This window comes from Zingiber officinale, chromosome 3B, assembly GCF_018446385.1.
Source record: "Zingiber officinale cultivar Zhangliang chromosome 3B, Zo_v1.1, whole genome shotgun sequence".
NCBI classification, from domain to species: Eukaryota; Viridiplantae; Streptophyta; class Magnoliopsida; order Zingiberales; family Zingiberaceae; genus Zingiber; species Zingiber officinale.
The window spans coordinates 83,157,115-83,175,849 of NC_055991.1; the positions used below are offsets into that span (position 1 = coordinate 83,157,115).

The following is an 18,735-nucleotide window of genomic DNA, read 5'->3' on the forward strand; positions in this document are numbered from 1 at the left end:
ATACCAAGTAAATCCGAGTGTTAGCGTTGTGGTTGTTTTGTCTTTGTATTCTGCTGCACATCATCAAGACGCAACCGACGAACGCGCGACGAGCCGCTAATCACCCCCCCCCCCCCCTCCCCCCTCTAGTGGGCACAAAGGTCCCTACAATTGGTATCAGAGCGAGGTCTCTCTTCTACGTACTAACCACCAAGAGAGTAAGAAGCTAGAGGAAGAAGAAGATGGACTTGGGAGGTCCACTTGGATGGGACATCCGGATTCCTCCGCCATATGACAAGGAAGACTTCGCCTTTTGGAGGAATCGGCTAGAGACATGGTTCCAAATGGAGTGGAACCAATGGGTTGTCTTGAGTGACCCATTTGAAGCTCCTACGGACAAGAAGGGTAAATGCCTCCGACCTCGGCATTGGACCGAAGAGCAACGAGAGCAATCGGAGGCGGACAAGGAGGTAACGAGAATTTTACATAATTTACTACCTTCTAATATTTTGTTGAGTGTAGGTGAAACCACAAATGCAAGTGATCTTTGGAAAAAGATCATTGCCTATCATGAAGACCCTACACAAGTCCAAGGAGTGGAAGAGCCCAAGGAGAAGGGCTCATTGATCCAAGAAGAGAAGGACCAATCCGATGTTGACACGAGGTCAACATCCGAAGAAGAGGAGGAAGAGAAAGAGAAGGAAGAGGTGAAAGAGAAGAGATCTTCCACATCCTCAAGAGATGAAGAAGTGGAAGACTCCACATCCTCAAGTGAAGAGGAAGAAATAGAAGATGATGTCATCTCTACATTGCAAGAAAAATCAAATGGGGGATCAAGCATCGACCCTACAAGCAAAGGTATAAAGATTTCAATTATTAAAGATAAAATCATATCATTTTCTTTGAGTGTAGGGAGCATGGGCACTACAAGAGCAAATGCCCCAAATTGGCCAAGAAGAAGGGTCAAGTAGAAACAAAGGGCAAAGAAAAGCTCAACGAGACCAACCCCACAATAAAGAGAAGCAAGGAGCGCATTGTGTGCTTCTCTTACAATCAGAGAGGACATTACCGAAGTCAATGTCCTAAAGGGAAGAAGTCAACCAAGGTGATTAGAGGGAGCACACATTTAGGGGGAGCTTTTAAAAGCACACCCGAGGTAACCTTTAATAGTGTAATTCATTTTAGTCATGATAAAATACATGTTAGAAATAACACTTATCAGTTTAATGCAAATTATCATGAAAGTAGAAAGTATGATAGTGTTAAGGGAAAATATATTCCTCCTCATGCTAGAACTACCACACGTAAGGTTAGGAAGGTAGATAATAATTTAGGCAATAACTCTAAGGATTATAGATATATGCCTAAATATAGAAATGCTCATAGGGGTCAAGAAAAATCCAAATCTATGGATTTAATGACAGAGAACCAAGTCTTGAGATCAAGACTTGGTAACTTAGAAAGAACCCTAGCAAAAATGGAAAATATGCTTAAGGGTCAAAATGAGCTTAACCTAGGAAAGTCTAGACAAGAGTCATCCAATGGCTATAGAGGTTTGGGATACAAACCTAAAGCCAAGAAGGATGTAACTTCCTTTCATAGAGTTCCATATAACTATGAGACCAACCCTAGATTTAGAGGTCAAGTCAAAGATACTAGGGAAGGAATCCCTAAAGGGTCTTTTGGCAAGACCAATGTGACCAAGACTTCTAAGAAGTCTAACAAAATCACAAAGAAGGTCACAAGGGAGGTCATCCCTAAAGTTGATCTAGTAAAGGTGACTAAGGCTCCAAAAAGGCCTAATAAAAGTCACAAAGAAGGTTACAAGGGAAGCAATCCCTAGAGTTAACCTAGTAAAAGTGACCAAGGCTTCTAAGAAGCCTAGAAAGGTCCTTAGGAAGGTATCTAGGGAAGTCATCCCTAGTGAGTACCTAGAGCATCCAAGGAGCACCAATAGGTGTTGCGTTCCTAGGAGCATATTCTCTACACCCTAGATGAGTTTAGAGAGTGTCAACTCCTTTTTGGAAAGGTAGTTAACCCAACCTTGGGAAAGTTGACACTTGAGAGCATTTTCAAGGTTATTGTTAACTTTCGAAAATGAAAAGGATTATAGGGTTACTCTTTGAAAGAGTGATATATGTGTCAAGATTTGAAGAGTTGAACTCAATCTAAATTGGCATATTTAAGAAAAGTATAAGAAAAATTGAGTTAGAATTTTGATACTTTCTTAAGGAATTAAGAGAAAACTCATGCTTTAATTAAATGTGATTAAGCCTTGAAGGGCAAAAAGGTGCTAAGTGTGAGGATTTGAAATTAGGTTAAATTGACACACTTGAGAGAAGCAAAAGAAATGTCAAATTGGGAATTCGGCATTTTCTTATGGATTTAAGGGAAATGTAAACTTTAATCCAAATTATTACTCTTGGAAAGAGTAACATGTGCAAAACCTAAGAAAATTGGATTTAATTTAACTTGGCACAATTGGGAAAGCCTTAGGATAATTAAAGGAAAATTTAAGTCCTAATATAAGATGTTTACTCTTTGGAAGAGTAAAATGTATCAAACCTTGAGGAATTGGAGTTAAATTTAAATTGGCACAAATGCAAAAAGAAATACCAAGTTGGAAATTTGGTATTCTATTGAGGGGTTAAGGGAAAATTTAAACCTTAATCAAATTAATTACTCTTTGGAAGAGTAAGTTGTGCCAAACCTTGAGGAATCACATCAAACGTAAGTTGACACACTTGGAGAAAGGATAAGAAATGTCTAGTTGAGATATTAGTATGTTCTTAAGGAATTAAGAGCAAATCTAAATCTTAAGTCTCAACATTTAATCCTTAAGAGGAGTAATTTGTGTCAAACAAAAAATTTGAGGATTTAATTTTTAATCTCAATTGGCACAAATAGTAAAGGGGTAAAAGAAATGTCAAGTTGAGTTTTGGCATTTCTTCAAAAAATGGGCAATTTAGGATTAAAATTTAAGGTTTAGCATAGGATTAAGGATGCTTAGATAGCCTATCTAGACATATTTTATTTATGCTAAAATGTCATGTTTGATTGCCTATCATATGTCATGACATCATGCGTTGCATTCATTTTTATTATGAAAAACACAAAAATACCATGTCATGACATACATACATCATGTAGCTATAGCATGTTTTTCTTTTGAAAATTGCTTATTTTGATATATGCCATTAATCATCATGCATTATGTCAATTTCCTTGTAATTAAGGACAAAAGATATTTATTATGAATGGAAGTGTCCCAACAAGTGGGAACATGTCAAGTGATATCCTAGATGGATAATCATGATTTTCACAATGCCTAGATAGAGATGCATGATCCCTTAGTTTAGGACAAAATCAAATATACATCTCACAAAGAACCATAAGGTGACTTGTATGTGTTTTGGTACACATTAGATACAAGTGAGATGTTAGGATGGTGAATAAAACTCAAAATATTGATTTAGTGCATCTTGTTGAGTTTTAGGTTCATCAAAACACATAGTTATGTGTCTTCTAATCATTGGAAAAGCTAATGTACAAGTAATGTGCATTGAGCCCAAAGAACATGGTTGGATATTAGTTTTGAAAATAATTTTAAAATGATTTTGGAAAACCTTGGTGAAGACTATCTTTTGATAGTAATCATCATTGGAAAGTTAGTCACAAACTAGAAGGAAATATTGAAATTTTTAAGAGTTTTCAAGTTTTTGTCAATCTTTGAAAATAGGAAGTATTTTCATAGAAAACTATTTTTCCTTGAAAGTATATACCCTAAGTAGTGTCTACATGAATTTTCGTGATTTTTCAAATTTTGTATAATTTTTTGGAAGTTTCTGAATTTCGCTGAAATTGGATTTCAGAGAAATCAGAAACTCAATCGATCAGCCGATCGATTGGATTGGATTGGATTCAATTGATCAGTCGATCGATTGGGAAGTCAATTCCTATGAACAGAAGGGTATTGAATTGATCAGTCGATCGATTGACCCAGTTTGGATCGATCATCGATTCAGAGGGAATTTCTGCAAGCAGTAGCTGGCGAAATCGATCAATGGATCGATTGAAGTGATTTCAATCGATTGAGTCCCAACTTCAATCGATTGAGAAGTCTAATTTTGGCTGGAAAAGTCTGATTTCAGCACTTCAAGTCACTTCGAGTCCCGTTAACCATTCTAAACCCCTTGGAATACATTTGTATACATTTAGGGGGAGTTTTCTTGATGAAAACAGTTATGGATTGGTTAAGATAAATCAAAATGAAGTTTAGGATGTGGTTAGTTTCAATTTCGAATTTTGGAACCTCAAAACTTCAAGTTTTGGTTTTCAAGGGTCATTAACCATTCCAAACCCTTTGGAATGTATTTGTATACATTTAGGGAGGAGTTTTCATGAGGAAAATAAGTATGGTTTGGTTAATGTCGACTTAGGTGAAGTTTAGGTTGAGGTTAGTTTCATTATTGAATTTTGAACCTCAAAACTTTGAATTTTGGTTTTCCTAATTATTTAGGAACCCCAAGTCATTGTTGGTGCAATGATAGAAGTTTGACCATGTTTTTAGGGGGAGTTACTCTTTGAAAATATAAAAATCTTTTCAAAGACCTTGGAAGGAGGTTAAACCTTCGTGATGAATGAGTTGAGTCAAACTTGAGTCGGGGTTTGAGTTTTGATGTTTGACAATATATGGAGATTGCTAGGGCAATCATCCGGTTATGGACATGGTCAAAGGGTTGACCAGGTTGATGAGAATACAAGTCAAGTAGGTCAACATTGACAGGAGACTTGATTGAAAAAGTCCTAACTGGAGGTTAGGCATATGGAAAGTCCTAACTGGAGGTTAGGCGTATGGAAAGTCCTAACTGGAGGTTAGGCGTATGGAAGTCCTAACTGGAGGTTAAGCGTATGGAAGTCCTAACTGGAGTTTAGGCAGTGGTGGAAGTCCTAACTGGAGGTTAGGCGTATGGAAGTCCTAACTAGAGTTTAGGCAGTAGTGGAAGTCCTAACTGGAGTTTAGGAAATGGTGGAAGTCCTAACTGGAGGTTAGGCAAATTGGAAAGTCCAAGTGTGATCTTGGCAAAGGAGAAAGTCCTGGTGAGGAGTCAGGCAATTGGAAAGTCCAAGTGTGATCTTGGCAAAGGGTGGAAAGTCCAAGTGTGATCTTGGCAAGTGAGAAAGTCCTGGTGAGGAGCCAGGCAATTGGAAAGTCCAAGTGTGATCTTGGCACAGGTTGTAAGTCCAAGCATGTGGTCTTGGCAAGGTAAGTCCTAGTGTGACTTGGCGAGGAGAACCCGACAACTAGCATGAGGCCGATGGAAGCTCCAAAAGGCAATGCGTGAAGGATGGGGAGATATCCGAGGGGCACAAGGATGATGGAGGAGGCTAGAAGGCTAGTTCGAGGTTAGTCGGGAGTAGCCAAATGCTTGGCGTGCAAACCCAATAGGTCACAGTTGACCGAGAGTTGGGTTTGGGAAGCTGGTCTTGAGTTTGAGTCAAGTCCAGGGTGTTCAATCGATCGGGCGATCGATTGAACAAGCTCCAATCGATCAGTCGATCGATTGGAGTGTGTTGCGATTGTTTGAATGACCCAATCGATCGGCCGGTCGATTGGGGTCAGGAAATCGCGAGCATAGAAGCTCTCCCAATCGATCGGGCGATCGATTGGGAGCTGCCAATTGATCGGTCGATCGATTGGGCAGCAGAAGCTCTCGCGCAGACGCGAGAGCACAGAAAGGCTCTGAATCGATCGGCCGATCGATTCAGGCAGTCCCAATCGATCGGTCGATCAATTGGAAAGTGACCATTGTGCAGGTTGCAGACGATGGACGGCTGTGATTGCTGGGTGCTGACTTGGCAATCGATTGGGGATGGATTGGATCAATTGGGAACACTGTTTAAAGCCATAGTGGAGCGTTTTCTCTATAGTTCTTCGCGAGCTTTCTCCTGCGATTTGTGTGCGATTCACCGGCGATTTTCTCTGAGCTTCTCCGTCAGTTCTTGAAGGCTCTTGGGGTGCATTGCCAAGGTTCAAGAGGCAACAGCAAGCAACAAATAAGCAAGAAGAGAGTGTTTCTATTTGTATTTGTATTTCTTCTTCTTGTGTAAGTTGTTTGTGTGTGTGAGAGTTTGTACAAGGCTTCTCCGCCTTCAGCTGCGATCGAGAAGGAGGGTTTTCATAGTGGAGATAACGTGGTGTGTGGATCCTTGGATTAGTCACCTATTCTTGAAGTGAATACCAAGTAAATCCAAGTGTTAGCATTGTGGTTGTTTTTGTCTTTGTATTCCTCTGCACATCATCAAGACGCAACCGACGAACGCGCGACGAGCCGCTATTCGCCCCCCCCCCCCCTCTAGCGGGCACAAAGGTCCCTACAGAAGGTTGTAGCGGAGGAGAAGAAGGGGGTTGTCGGCAGGTGTTAGCTATGACGAAAGCTACTCTATGGTGAATGAAGGAGAGAAGCGAGAGAAAAAATTTGGAAAAATTGAGTGATGATTTTGAATGGAGGGCGGAAGGGGAGAGAGAACAAAAAGAATTTAAGAGGGAAAGAGGAGACGAAGCCAGACGAGGTTAATTCTGATGATGATGATGTGCAACTACAGTAGAAATATATATATATATATATAGTGTTAATTTTTTTTAAAAAAAATCTTTCTTTAGCCTAAATTCTAAATTTTAAACTCGACTCAAGTGTCTCCAATGTATTAGAGGCGCATTCATCAAAATTTTTTTTCCAACCGTATTGAGACACCTGGATCAAATCCAAAAACCTCAATTTAATTATTTTTAAAATTATTTAACCTATTCTAAATCTTAAACTTGAGTATCTAATATATATATATATATATATATATATATATATAAAATTCTTTTTAGCTTTATAATTTATTTTAGCTTCAACATTTTAATCCAACCCCAAAACCGCTTAACTCCAGAACTTAAAAAAATAAACAAAAAAAATATGATATTGAATTTATGTGTATGGATTTGATCCAGGCGCCTCAACACAATTGACAAAAGCATCTCCAATGCATTTTAGAGGTACTTGAGTCAGGTCCGGATAAATCCGTAGAGCGGAAAGTCCATAATATATATATATATATAATACGTGCTATATATATATAGAGGCCCCATTATAATACGAGCCGCATAAATTATAAGTCAGCCCTTCATTCATTTACTAAATTTGCATCTGTAAATTGAGCTTTGAATGAACAGGACCACAAGACTACAGTAGTTGTCATAAGTGTGTATTAAAGGTTAAGTGCACAATTTGACTTCCTGCACAACTCTGTCTTACTATTGCCCGTTTTAGTATTGTCCAATTAAATGGCCCTATTTTTTTTATCATCTAATTAAAGATAGCTATATAAGATTATATAATATTTTTTAGGGTACAAGCAAAGTAGCAAACACACCAACAAAATTTTAAATTGGATGCACAAACATCCTAAAATAGATAAGATATAAAATAGTCTAAATTAAATATACTAAAAACTACTTAATAAGCAATGATAAATAAGAATACAATTTATTCATATATATAATATGAGATCAAATCTAATAGCATAAGATCAAATTCACTTCGATAAAGAGTTATTGTTTTTGTGTATAGGCTACATAATTAATTTCAACTTTTAATTGAATAATTTTTATATATTTCTATGTTCCACTAGTACGTTATATAACATAACAAACCTGAGGAATACTCTTCTTCCACAAGAAGCAAGTTGTAATAGCTCTTATCTCGGCTACAAGCGAAAGAAATCCCGAATCTGAGTTTGACCTTTATAAACTATAAGTCTGTAGGTTTGAGGAGCATACCAGCGGAGATAGTTGAGTGTCTCCCTAAGTACGTCTTAGTAAGTCCAGGATCAACAGAATTTGCAGTAACATTAGCACCCTCTTCCTGTTGAACATGAAAGTGTTTTGGAGTTGTGAATTGCTCGGAAGAAATGTATGTAATTCTAGACTTGAGAAGACAGGAATACCTTTAAGCGCCTAGCGAGCTCATTAGCGTGCAATATGTTTGCCAATTTGGACTGTCCATATGCCAATTTATCATTGTATCTGCAAAGAAATTAAAATAGAAGAAAATGATTTTTTTTTAACTCCCCTACATTGATTTGCATGCTGAATTGAAACAATGGCAACTTACGCAGCCTCGTCGTTGATTTTGTCGAATCTTATTCCTTCTCTATATGTCGTGAGGTGATCTGCAGAAGATAAGTTCACGATACGACCTTCAATCCCTGTTTCCGCTGCTGTGCTTTTAATTTTTGGAAGCAGGAGATTTGTCAACAAAAAGTGACCTGAAATCAAGAGAAGAGTACTCAGCCATTTTTGCAAATGCAAGATACTGGAAAAGCTTATAAAGAAACGTACCGATATGATTAGTAGCAAACTGCATCTCTATCCCGTCCTCCGAAAGCTTGAATGGGCAGCGCATAACACAAGCATTGTTTCTGAAAATAAATCCAACTTGTGAGATTTCGGCCCAATATATATACACTAAACATGAGAATCATGTGCTTAATTACATCAAGATATTGAGAGGTAGATTCATCGAAAGAAATTCGTCCGTAAAGTCTCGCACAGAATCTTGTGAGTTAAGTTCGAGGTATATAATGTCAATTCTGGCAGACGGAGTGTCCTGTAGGATACTCTGCTTCAGACTTTCGGCAGCCAGGCCCACCGCCGTGTTCCTAGAACCAATGATGACATGAGCACCTCTGAGGGCCATCACTCTTGCAGTCTCCGCTCCAATCCCGCTGCTTCCGCCTGTACCGCACGAACACGCTAACTCATCAAAATGAGTGAAAACACAAGTACGGCATGATCAGAGAAAAGAAAGGAGAAAGTACGTACCGGTGATGATGACGGTGAGGCCGGATGCGTCAATGCCTTCGGTGACCTGCTCGGCGGTGGAGGTCGATCCGAAGATACTTGGCACGGGGTTGTCGGTGGCTCTCAGGATGTTTCCCATCTCGCCGGAGAAGAGAGAGCCGGACAGAGGAGGAGGAGAGAGGTGGGTTAGGCTTGCCGGTGGAGACGAGAATTGAACGTCTGGTATTTATAGGAGATGAGGGAATTTTATGAGGGGGCGCTTGGTTAGATGTGTTTTTTGTTTTTACGCGGCGGCGCCACATGGGCAAATACGCGATATAACTAACTCATCGTCCACATCCGATGTGACACAGCAGCCTTTCGCACGAAAAATATCAGAGACATTTTACTTGTGAGTCGGCTGTAGATGTGGTGCCCACGGTATTAAACGAAGTTTTAAAAAAAATGGTTAGCAGGTGAAGGAATTGATTAAAGGTTTGATCGAAATCCTAACTACAACGGTCAGTCGAACTGCTGGTTCATATATAAAATTGTAATTTTATATTTTTAAAATTATGATTTTTTTATTTAATAATATTTATAATATTTTAGTGGTGTGGTTCAGTATAAACTAACTTATTCGTTTTAAAATTTTTAATATGAAATTATTCTGTCTTTTCATTAAAGTTAATTTTTTAATTTATTTATTTTGAATTTTATTTTGTCTTTCTACTAAAGTTATTATTTTAATATATTTATTTTGAATTCTTTATATGAGACTATTCTACTTTTAACTATTAAATTTAATAATCTTATTTTATTTTTTTAATCCGGGATGGAATTAAAAATTTCATATTGATGGATGAAAGATATGTATTTACATTGAGGTGAGGGGTGACCGTGTCCTAGCCCTCGTGCCCCCTCCTTTGATTTCGTCCCGACTCTTAAAGATCGTATTTTAATTTTTTTTTTATTCCTTCAACGTTGAATTTACCGAAACTAATTTGACTTACATGATATCAAATAATAATTTATTAAAGAATATAATTTATTTAATAATAAATTTATATCTATAAAGTAAAATTCTTCTCAAACATATAAAATTAATTGAAATTATAAATATATATGTCTCATTATAATAAAATATAATAATATTAATGTTACATAAACATATTAGTGGAATCAAAAAACTCAGATGGTTCATAATTTAATAAAATATTCATCTGGATCTACCTTTGACTTCCAACTTTTTAAAGCTCCACCACTGATAATTAGATGAAAGTTTAAAAAAAAAAGAGGAATGCTAAATATCTTTAATCCCTATAGTATTTATTTAAAAAATATCATTTAATACTTTTGATCAAAAGTTAAATGTGAGAAAACTTACAAAAGATAATTGTATCTTTATCTTTTTTTTAATATTTTTAAATAATAATCTTGAGAGAGAAAAAATATATTGAATTGATCATTATATCCTTTAATAAAAATTCTTATAAAATTTATACATGCATTAATATAAACAACATAGCAACTCTAAAAGGGATCAATCAAAACTCAAGCATAATATGAATTTATTTTTTTTTGTCTGGATGCATTTCTCTCACTTTTCGTCAAAGCTCTTTTTGTTATTTTCAAGAGAGCTCTTCATTTGTTTCTATTAAGTATTATGATTTTTTTAGTACAATTCATGAACTTTTTGGAAAGTGAAGCGGTTGAAGTCTTATGTTTTTTTTCTATTTCATCTATCTACCGGAAGAACTCATATTCATCATTTTTTTGCATGTAAATAGTAGTTGACATCAATTAGATATTAGTGATTTTAGATTTATGTAATATATTAAGTGTTAGTATTAACCATAGTACCAATTATGAGATGATTGTAAATGACTCATTTTGTATCATATTTCATTACTAATAAAAGGCAAAGTTGGTTATTATATTTATTTCAATTCAGAGCCGAATGAATAAGTATAATAATAACCTTGGGTGGTAGGTTCTTATTAACATTGATAGTAAGATATTGTAGATATACATAGAACACTGCTCTTAATTATTCCTAGTCAAGTATTAATATACAAGAACAATATTAATGCGTTGAGACTAGCATGTAGGTCAACTGATGACTTAATCTCACAAGTCATGAATATGAGATATCAGGTTGACACATGGATATATATTAGAGAATATATACTGAATGATCCACCATGAGAATGTTTCATGGATCGTTATATGAGTGTCATAAATATTCTCATGTGACTATTGGTATGAATAGTCCTTAGCCCTGAAGTCACTACAGTTCCCTACATAAGGAGTTGTATACTTTGATATCGACAAACGTCATCTGTAACAAGGTGGACAAAAAAGTCGATCAATGGGTATGCAATGAACTATGTGGAGGGATGTGAGTGATGTAGATAGGATCTATCCCTTCCATATGACGGAAGCGATATTTGTGGGCCCCTTGATTAGTAGGACACAAGAAAGCATGGTCATGCGCAAATGAGTCAATATGAGATATTGAGCTTATTTGATTGAGTGTGTCTACTTAGAGATCAAGAAACACAAAGATTGATAAAAGGATGACACAGTCTATGCCTCATTGATCAATCTAGATATCAAGGATAGAGGGACCAAGTCATACAAGATAATAACCATGGAAAGGTTAAGTCGGATCTCGACATTCTCGTCACTTGGGTAGCAATGATGCTTTGCCAGATACCACTCATTGCTTATGTATCTAAATATTGATTTGGGTACATTGCCAACGTTACGAGAACCTATTGGGTCACACACAAAGAACAAGTAGATATGGAGATGGGTTCATATAATGAATCATTGGATTAAGTCTAATCCGAATTGGACTTATTGAGTAAGACTCAATTGGATCTAATTATTGGATTAAGTTCAATTCAAACTAGACTCATTGAATCAATTCGAATGATTGGAATGGTGATTCATTGAATTCAAAATTACATAAGAATCAATGAGTTAAACTCATTGGGTGAACTTGAGTTCATCAAGGAAGTTGAATGGTCAAAATTGAACCATTGGATTGAATAATCAATTTTGAGCCATTGGATTGGAAGATGAAAGTGTTTGAGCCATTGGATTGGAAGATGGAAGGGTAAAACCCTTTGGTATTCATGAGATGGATATATATATCATTTTGGATGATATTTTCATTATGTGAAAAACCTTTAGTCTTCTTCTTCTTCCTCCTTCCCTCTTTTGTGATTGCTAGCACAACCTTAGGTGGTTTCCATCTCTTTCTTGTGAGTTTGTGAGACAAATGAAGGCAAGGCTTATTCATGTGGATATCGTAGAGGCGCGAACGTGTGATCGTGCTGAGATCTAAGCTATCTGGAGTCTGTGAGCACGCATCAAATGTATAACCACTATCATGCAACTTAGTATAAGTTATTTTTATTTCCCTTTCGCATGGATCACCTGGAGGAACTAGATCTTTTCCGTTGCGTTTTCGTGTGTTTAGCACCCTAGTTCCTTACATTAAGATGTTTGATCACTAACCTTGTAGTCACAACAACCTATAAACTGTTGGAACCCCAAGGTTGGTTTTGGTGTGATCAACAAGTTAAGTTAGGTTCTGTTGTTTTCTAACCTTGTGTCTAAGTGTGCAGGAGCTTAGGAGCACAGGTACTCGAGCGGAAGACGCAGCTAGCGAGAAGGACGGCACGCGGTGCGTCCGAGGGACGAGGCGCTGCGGAAGAGTACACCGGCGAATGAGAAGGAAGTGCGCGCGATGGTTCCGAGGTACGAAAGCCGGAGCGGAAGATTGCTCGGGGAGCAAGAGACGCAGCTAGCGCGAAGGTCGGCACGGGGTGTGATCAAGGGACGAAGTCTGCGGATGAGTACGCTGGTGGACGAGAAGGGTCACGCGGCAATTCCGAGGGACGAGAAGCCGGAGGGAAGCACGCTCAAGAATACCGGAAGATGGGTTCGGGTGAGCCCTATTCCGGATGTCAGAGATCACCCAATCAAGCGGATCCGGAGCAGAAGACCCGGACCGGAACGGGGACTTAACGGAGAAGTGGTCCCGGACAAAAAGTCAACCGCAGTTGACTTTTTGCTCCGGGGCGCCCGGAACCAATCCGGGCACCCGGAGCTGTCCGGGGCGCCCGGAATGCTTCCGGGCGCCCGGACCCTGATTTTGACCAAGATCGCGATTTACGCGATCTGAACGTTGGGGGATAAAACTTTATCCCCCCCAGGGCGCCCGGAACCCTTCCAGGCGCCCCGACCAAGGCTATAAATATAGCCTTGGTCCAGAAGCTCTTCATCAGTTCAGAAATTGTAAACAACACTTGTGTGCGTCCACTGTTTAGATTTGCTTCTGTCTTTCTGTGCTTACACTGCTGTAAACGAGGCTTCTCCGCCTGAAGGAGCTCTTAGTGCGATCTTCTTCTTTGGATTAACAACCTCCCCGGTTGTAACCAAGTCAAATTCGGTGCCTCGTTTTTATGCATTATTTTCTGTTTAATCTATTTTTTTATGTGTTAGCTTAATCGTACGAGAAAGGGTTGTGTTTGATTTTTCAGGGCTATTCAACCCCCCCTTCTAGCCGGCCGCATCGGTCCAACAAGTGGTATCAGAGCCGAGGCGCTTCAGGAGGACTAACCGCCGAACGAAGCAACAAGATGGCCGGATCCAACATCCACGCACCAAAATTCGAAGGGGACTTCGCTAGCTGGAAAAAGCGAATGGAGGTATTTCTTGAAACAGATTATGATTTATTACTAACAATGGAATTTGGCTATGAAGCACCAGAGGGCAAAGCAAGAAATCAATGGTCAAAGAAGGAGCAGGCTGACCACGTGGCAAACAAGAAAGCAGAATTTCATCTGCTAAGTGTACTTCCAACACAAGAAGTCAATCGAGTCGGTACCTACAACTCGGCAAAGGAGCTTTGGGAGAAATTCCTTGAGTTACACGAAGGAACATCCGAAGCCAAACTTGCAAGACGGGATTTACTTCGTAACCAGCTTACAAACCTCCGATTTGAAGAAGGTGAAACAATTGCACATCTACACTCGAGGATTCAGGAACTCATCACCAGACTTACGAATCTCGGAGAAGAGGTAAGTAACCGATATTCGCTAAGGTATGCCCTAAATTCCTTTCCTAGAAACTCAAAATGGGCATCACTAGTAGATGCCTTATACATTTCAAAAGATCTAGAAAAAATTTCATTAGACGAATTCTTTTCAACTTTTGAAGTGCATGAGTCAAGATGTGCAGGTCTGAAGGAGCCCAAGAATAATGTCGCCCTTAAAGCTTCGAGAGACGAACCTGAGTCAGAATCTTCTCTCGACGACGAGGAAATGGTAATGATGGTAAGACGATTTAAAAATATTTGTAAATCTAGGAAATCTAACCATCCGCAGGGAAGAAAGAAAAGAACCATCCGCTGCTACCATTGCGATGAAGAAGGGCACGTCAAGGACAATTGCCCTAAACTGAAGAACAACGGGAAGGATAAGGGTAAGAAGCCTATCCAAAAGCGCAAGGCCCTAAAAGCGACGTGGGACGATACGTCGTCGGAATCAGAAGTCGAGGAGTTCTCCGTGCTCGCATTAATGGCGAGTCATCAAGACGACGACTGCGAATCAAGCTCTTCCGAAATGAGCATCGAAAGCATCAATGAAGGGGGAGCCACGTCCGAAGAGAGCAGCAGTTCAGGGGGAGAAACCGACAACGAGATCGACAAGGTAAGTGAGGTACGATCTCTTCCTCCTAATAAAATGTTTAAATTCATTAAAATTTTAACAAAAGATTGCTGCAAATTAGAAAATGAAAATAAAGATTTAAAAGCAATATTAGCTACATCTTGTCCGTTAGAAATGCTAGATAAATCAAATTTAGAAAATGAAAAATTAAAATTAGAAATTCAAAATTTAAAAATTCAAGTAGAAAACTTGAAAAACTCTGCTTGCTCATCTAAAACCAATTTTAGAAGGTTCAATAATTTGAATTGGTATTATAGATATCACCAGGGACAAATTAAAAATATCTCTAGAAAATATGTCCCTAAGAAATTTTTAGTTAATCCCGTAGGTTGGAACCTTTATTGGGTTCCTAAATCTTGCTTAGTGTAAATTTTAAAATCAAAGTTAGCACTTTAAGTAAATTAAACAAAAATTTCTTTATGGGCTTTGACTAGAAAGTGGTTGTTGCTCCAATAACCAAGAAGGCCTAGTGCCTCGCCACTGCCTGGAAGTCAAATATTGAAATAAATGTTTAATTAATAAAGCATTAATACTAGAATTATTTAATGTTTTAAAAAGTTATTCAAACATGGTTCAAAATTTTGACTTAAATTTTTTTAAAATAATTAGTTTTTTTAATTCTATTTTCAAAAATAACTTTTACTTAGAGTGTTTAGAAAAAATTTCAAAAAACTATTTTTTTCTAAGTTAAAATCTTAAAAAAATAAATAAATAAAATAAATCTCAAAATTCTTTTACTTAAAATTTTACTTAGAATTTATTCTGCTTTTATTGATTCAAAAATATTTTTCAAAATATTTAATTAAGTTTTATTGATTGCAAAAATTTTTTTCTAACTTAGAATCTTTTGACTTAGAATCTTTTTTAAGGTAGCTTTTCAAAATTTTCTAAGTCTTTAACCCTTAGATTTTTTTCTTGGAACCCCATTTTTTTTGTGATCAAAGGGGGAGAAGGATAAGTATAAGTCTAGGGGAAGGTAGCCTAAAACTATTTTTTTCTATCTTTGTGCACTAAATTGTAAATTTAGTTAGTTTATTTTTTGTCTAGTTAACCCTAGCTTAACTTGGGTTGATCACACCAAAAAGGGGGAGATTGTTGGAACCCCAAGGTTGGTTTTGGTGTGATCAACAAGTTAAGTTAGGTTGTTTTCTAACCTTGTGTCTAAGTGTGCGGGAGCTTAGGAGCACGGTACTCGAGCGGAAGACGCAGCGAGAAGGACGCGTGCGTCCGAGGGACGAGGCGCTGCTGAAGAGTACACCGGCGGATGAGAAGGAAGTGCGCGATGGTTCCGAGGACAAAGCGGAGCGGAAGATTGCTCGGGAGCAAGAGACGCAGCGAAGGTCGGCACGGGGTGTGATCAAGGGACGAAGTCTGCGGATGCGCTGGTGGACGAGAAGGGACACGCGGCAATTCCGAGGGAGAAGCCGGGAGGAAGCACGCCAAGAATACCGGGAAGATGGGTTCGGGTGAGCCTATTCCGGATGTCGAGATCACCCAATCAAGCGGATCCGGAGCGAAGACGACCGAACGGGGACTTAACGGAGAAGTGGTCCCGACAAAAGTCAACGCAGTTGACTTTTTGCTCGGGCGCGAACCAACCGGCACCGGGTCAGGCGCCGAATGCTTCCGCCCGGACTGATTTTGACCAAGATCGCGATTTACGCGATCGAACGTGGAGATAAAACTTTATCCCCAGGCGCCGGAACCTTCAGGCGCTTCACCAAGGCTATAAATATAGCCTTGGTCCGTAAGCTCTTCATCGGTTCAGAAATTGTAAACAACACTTGTGCGCCCACTGCTTAGATTTGCTTCTGTGCTGTAAACGAGGCTTCTCCGCTTGAAGGAGCTCTTAGTGCGATCTTCTTCTTTGGATTAACAACCTCCCGGTTGTAACCAAGTCAAATTCGATTGCCTCGTTTTTATGCATTATTTTCTTTAATCTATTTTTATGTGTTAGCTTAATCGCACGAGAAAGGGTTGTGTTTGATTTTCAGGCTATTCAACCCCTTCTAGCCGCATCGGTCCAACAAGTGGTATCGAGCCGAGGACTAACCGCCAAACGAAGCAACAAGATGGCCGGATCCAACATCCACGCACCAAAATTCGAAGGGGACTTCGCTAGCTGGAAAAGCGAATGGAGGTATTTCTTGAAACAGATTATGATTTATTACTAACAATGGAATTTGGCTATGAAGCACCAGGGGGCAAAGCAAGAAATCAATGGTCAAAGAAGGAGCAGGCTGACCACGTGGCAAACAAGAAAGCAGAATTTCATCTGCTAAGTGTACTTCCAACACAAGAAGTCAATCGAGTCGGTACCTACAACTCGGCAAAGGAGCTTTGGGAGAAATTCCTTGAGTTACACGAAGGAACATCCGAAGCCAAACTTGCAAGACGGGATTTACTTCGTAACCAGCTTACAAACCTCCGATTTGAAGAAGGTGAAACAATTGCACATCTACACTCGAGGATTCAGGAACTCATCACCAGACTTACGAATCTCGGAGAAGAGGTAAGTAACCGATATTCGCTAAGGTATGCCCTAAATTCCTTTCCTAGAAACTCAAAATGGGCATCACTAGTAGATGCCTTTTACATTTCAAAAGATCTAGAAAAAATTTCATTAGACGAATTCTTTTCAACTTTTGAAGTGCATGAGTCAAGATGTGCAGGTCCGAAGGAGCCCAAGAATAATGTCGCTCTTAAAGCTTCGAGAGACGAACCTGAGTCAGAATCTTCTCTCGACGACGAGGAAATGGTAATGATGGTAAGACGATTTAAAAATATTTGTAAATCTAGGAAATCTAACCATCCGCAGGGAAGAAAGAAAAGAACCATCCGCTGCTACCATTGCGATGAAGAAGGGCACGTCAAGGACAATTGCCCTAAACTGAAGAACAACGGGAAGGACAAGGGTAAGAAGCCTATCCAAAAGCGCAAGGCCCTAAAAGCGACGTGGGACGATACGTCGTCGGAATCAAAAGTCGAGGAGTTCTCCGGGCTCGCGTTAATGGAGAGTCATCAAGACGACGACTGCGAATCAAGCTCTTCCGAAATGAGCATCGAAAGCATCAATGAAGGGGGAGCCACGTCCGAAGAGAGCAGCAGTTCAGGGGGAGAAACCGACAACGAGATCGACAAGGTAAGTGAGGTACGATCTCTTCCTCCTAATAAAATGTTTAAATTCATTAAAATTTTAACAAAAGATTGCTGCAAATTAGAAAATGAAAATAAAGATTTAAAAGCAATATTAGCTACATCTTGTCCGTTAGAAATGCTAGATAAATCAAATTTAGAAAATGAAAAATTAAAATTAGAAATTCAAAATTTAAAAATTCAAGTAGAAAACTTGAAAAACTCTGCTTGCTCATCTAAAACCAATTTTAGAAGGTTCAATAATTTGAATTGGTATTATAGATATCACCAGGGACAAATTAAAAATATCTCTAGAAAATATGTCCCTAAGAAATTTTTAGTTAATCCAGTAGGTTGGAACCTTTATTGGGTTCCTAAATCTTGCTTAGTGTAAATTTTAAAATCAAAGTTAGCGCTTTAAGTAAATTAAACAAAAATTTCTTTATGGGCTTTGACTAGAAAGTGGTTGTTGCTCCAATAACCAAGAAGGCCTAGTGCCTCGCCACTGCCTGGAAGCCAAATATTGAAATAAATGTTTAATTAATAAAGCATTAATACTAGAATTATTTAATGCTTTAAAAAGTTATTCAAACATGGTTCAAAATTTTGACTTAAATTTTTTTAAATAATTAGTTTTTTTTAATTCTATTTTCAAAAATAACTTTTACTTAGAGTATTTAGAAAAATTTTCAAAAACTATTTTTTCCTAAGTTAAAATCTTAAAAAAAATAAATAAATAAAATAAATTTCAAAATTCTTTTACTTAAAATTTTACTTAGAATTTATTCTGCTTTTATTGATTCAAAAATATTTTTTAAAATATTTAATTAAGTTTTATTGATTGCAAAATTCTTTTTCTAACTTAGAATCTTTTGACTTAGAATTTTTTTTAAGGTAGCTTTTCAAAATTTTCTAAGTCTTTAACCCTTAGATTTTTTCTTGGAACCCCATTTTTTTTGTGATCAAAGGGGGAGAAGGATAAGTATAAGTCTAGGGGGAGGTAGCCTAAAACTATTTTTTCTATCTTTGTGCACTAAATTGTAAATT

General features: G+C 38.1%; 1 protein-coding gene across 1 annotated transcript in view; it reads right to left on the reverse strand.

The window, feature by feature from the left end:
• LOC122054976 (short-chain dehydrogenase TIC 32, chloroplastic-like) overlaps positions 1-9,010 on the reverse strand; it is a 75,000-nt gene extending 65,990 nt beyond the window's left edge. The window contains exons 1-7 of the mRNA XM_042616382.1: positions 8,852-9,010; positions 8,524-8,764; positions 8,369-8,448; positions 8,142-8,295; positions 7,975-8,053; positions 7,808-7,892; positions 7,682-7,734 (exon numbers count right to left, since the gene is read on the reverse strand). Coding sequence (XP_042472316.1) covers positions 7,682-7,734; positions 7,808-7,892; positions 7,975-8,053; positions 8,142-8,295; positions 8,369-8,448; positions 8,524-8,764; positions 8,852-8,969 — 810 coding nt within the window. The 5' untranslated portion in view covers positions 8,970-9,010. The remainder of the gene's footprint in view (positions 1-7,681; positions 7,735-7,807; positions 7,893-7,974; positions 8,054-8,141; positions 8,296-8,368; positions 8,449-8,523; positions 8,765-8,851) is intronic.
• Between the last annotated feature and the right edge of the window lie 9,725 nt (positions 9,011-18,735).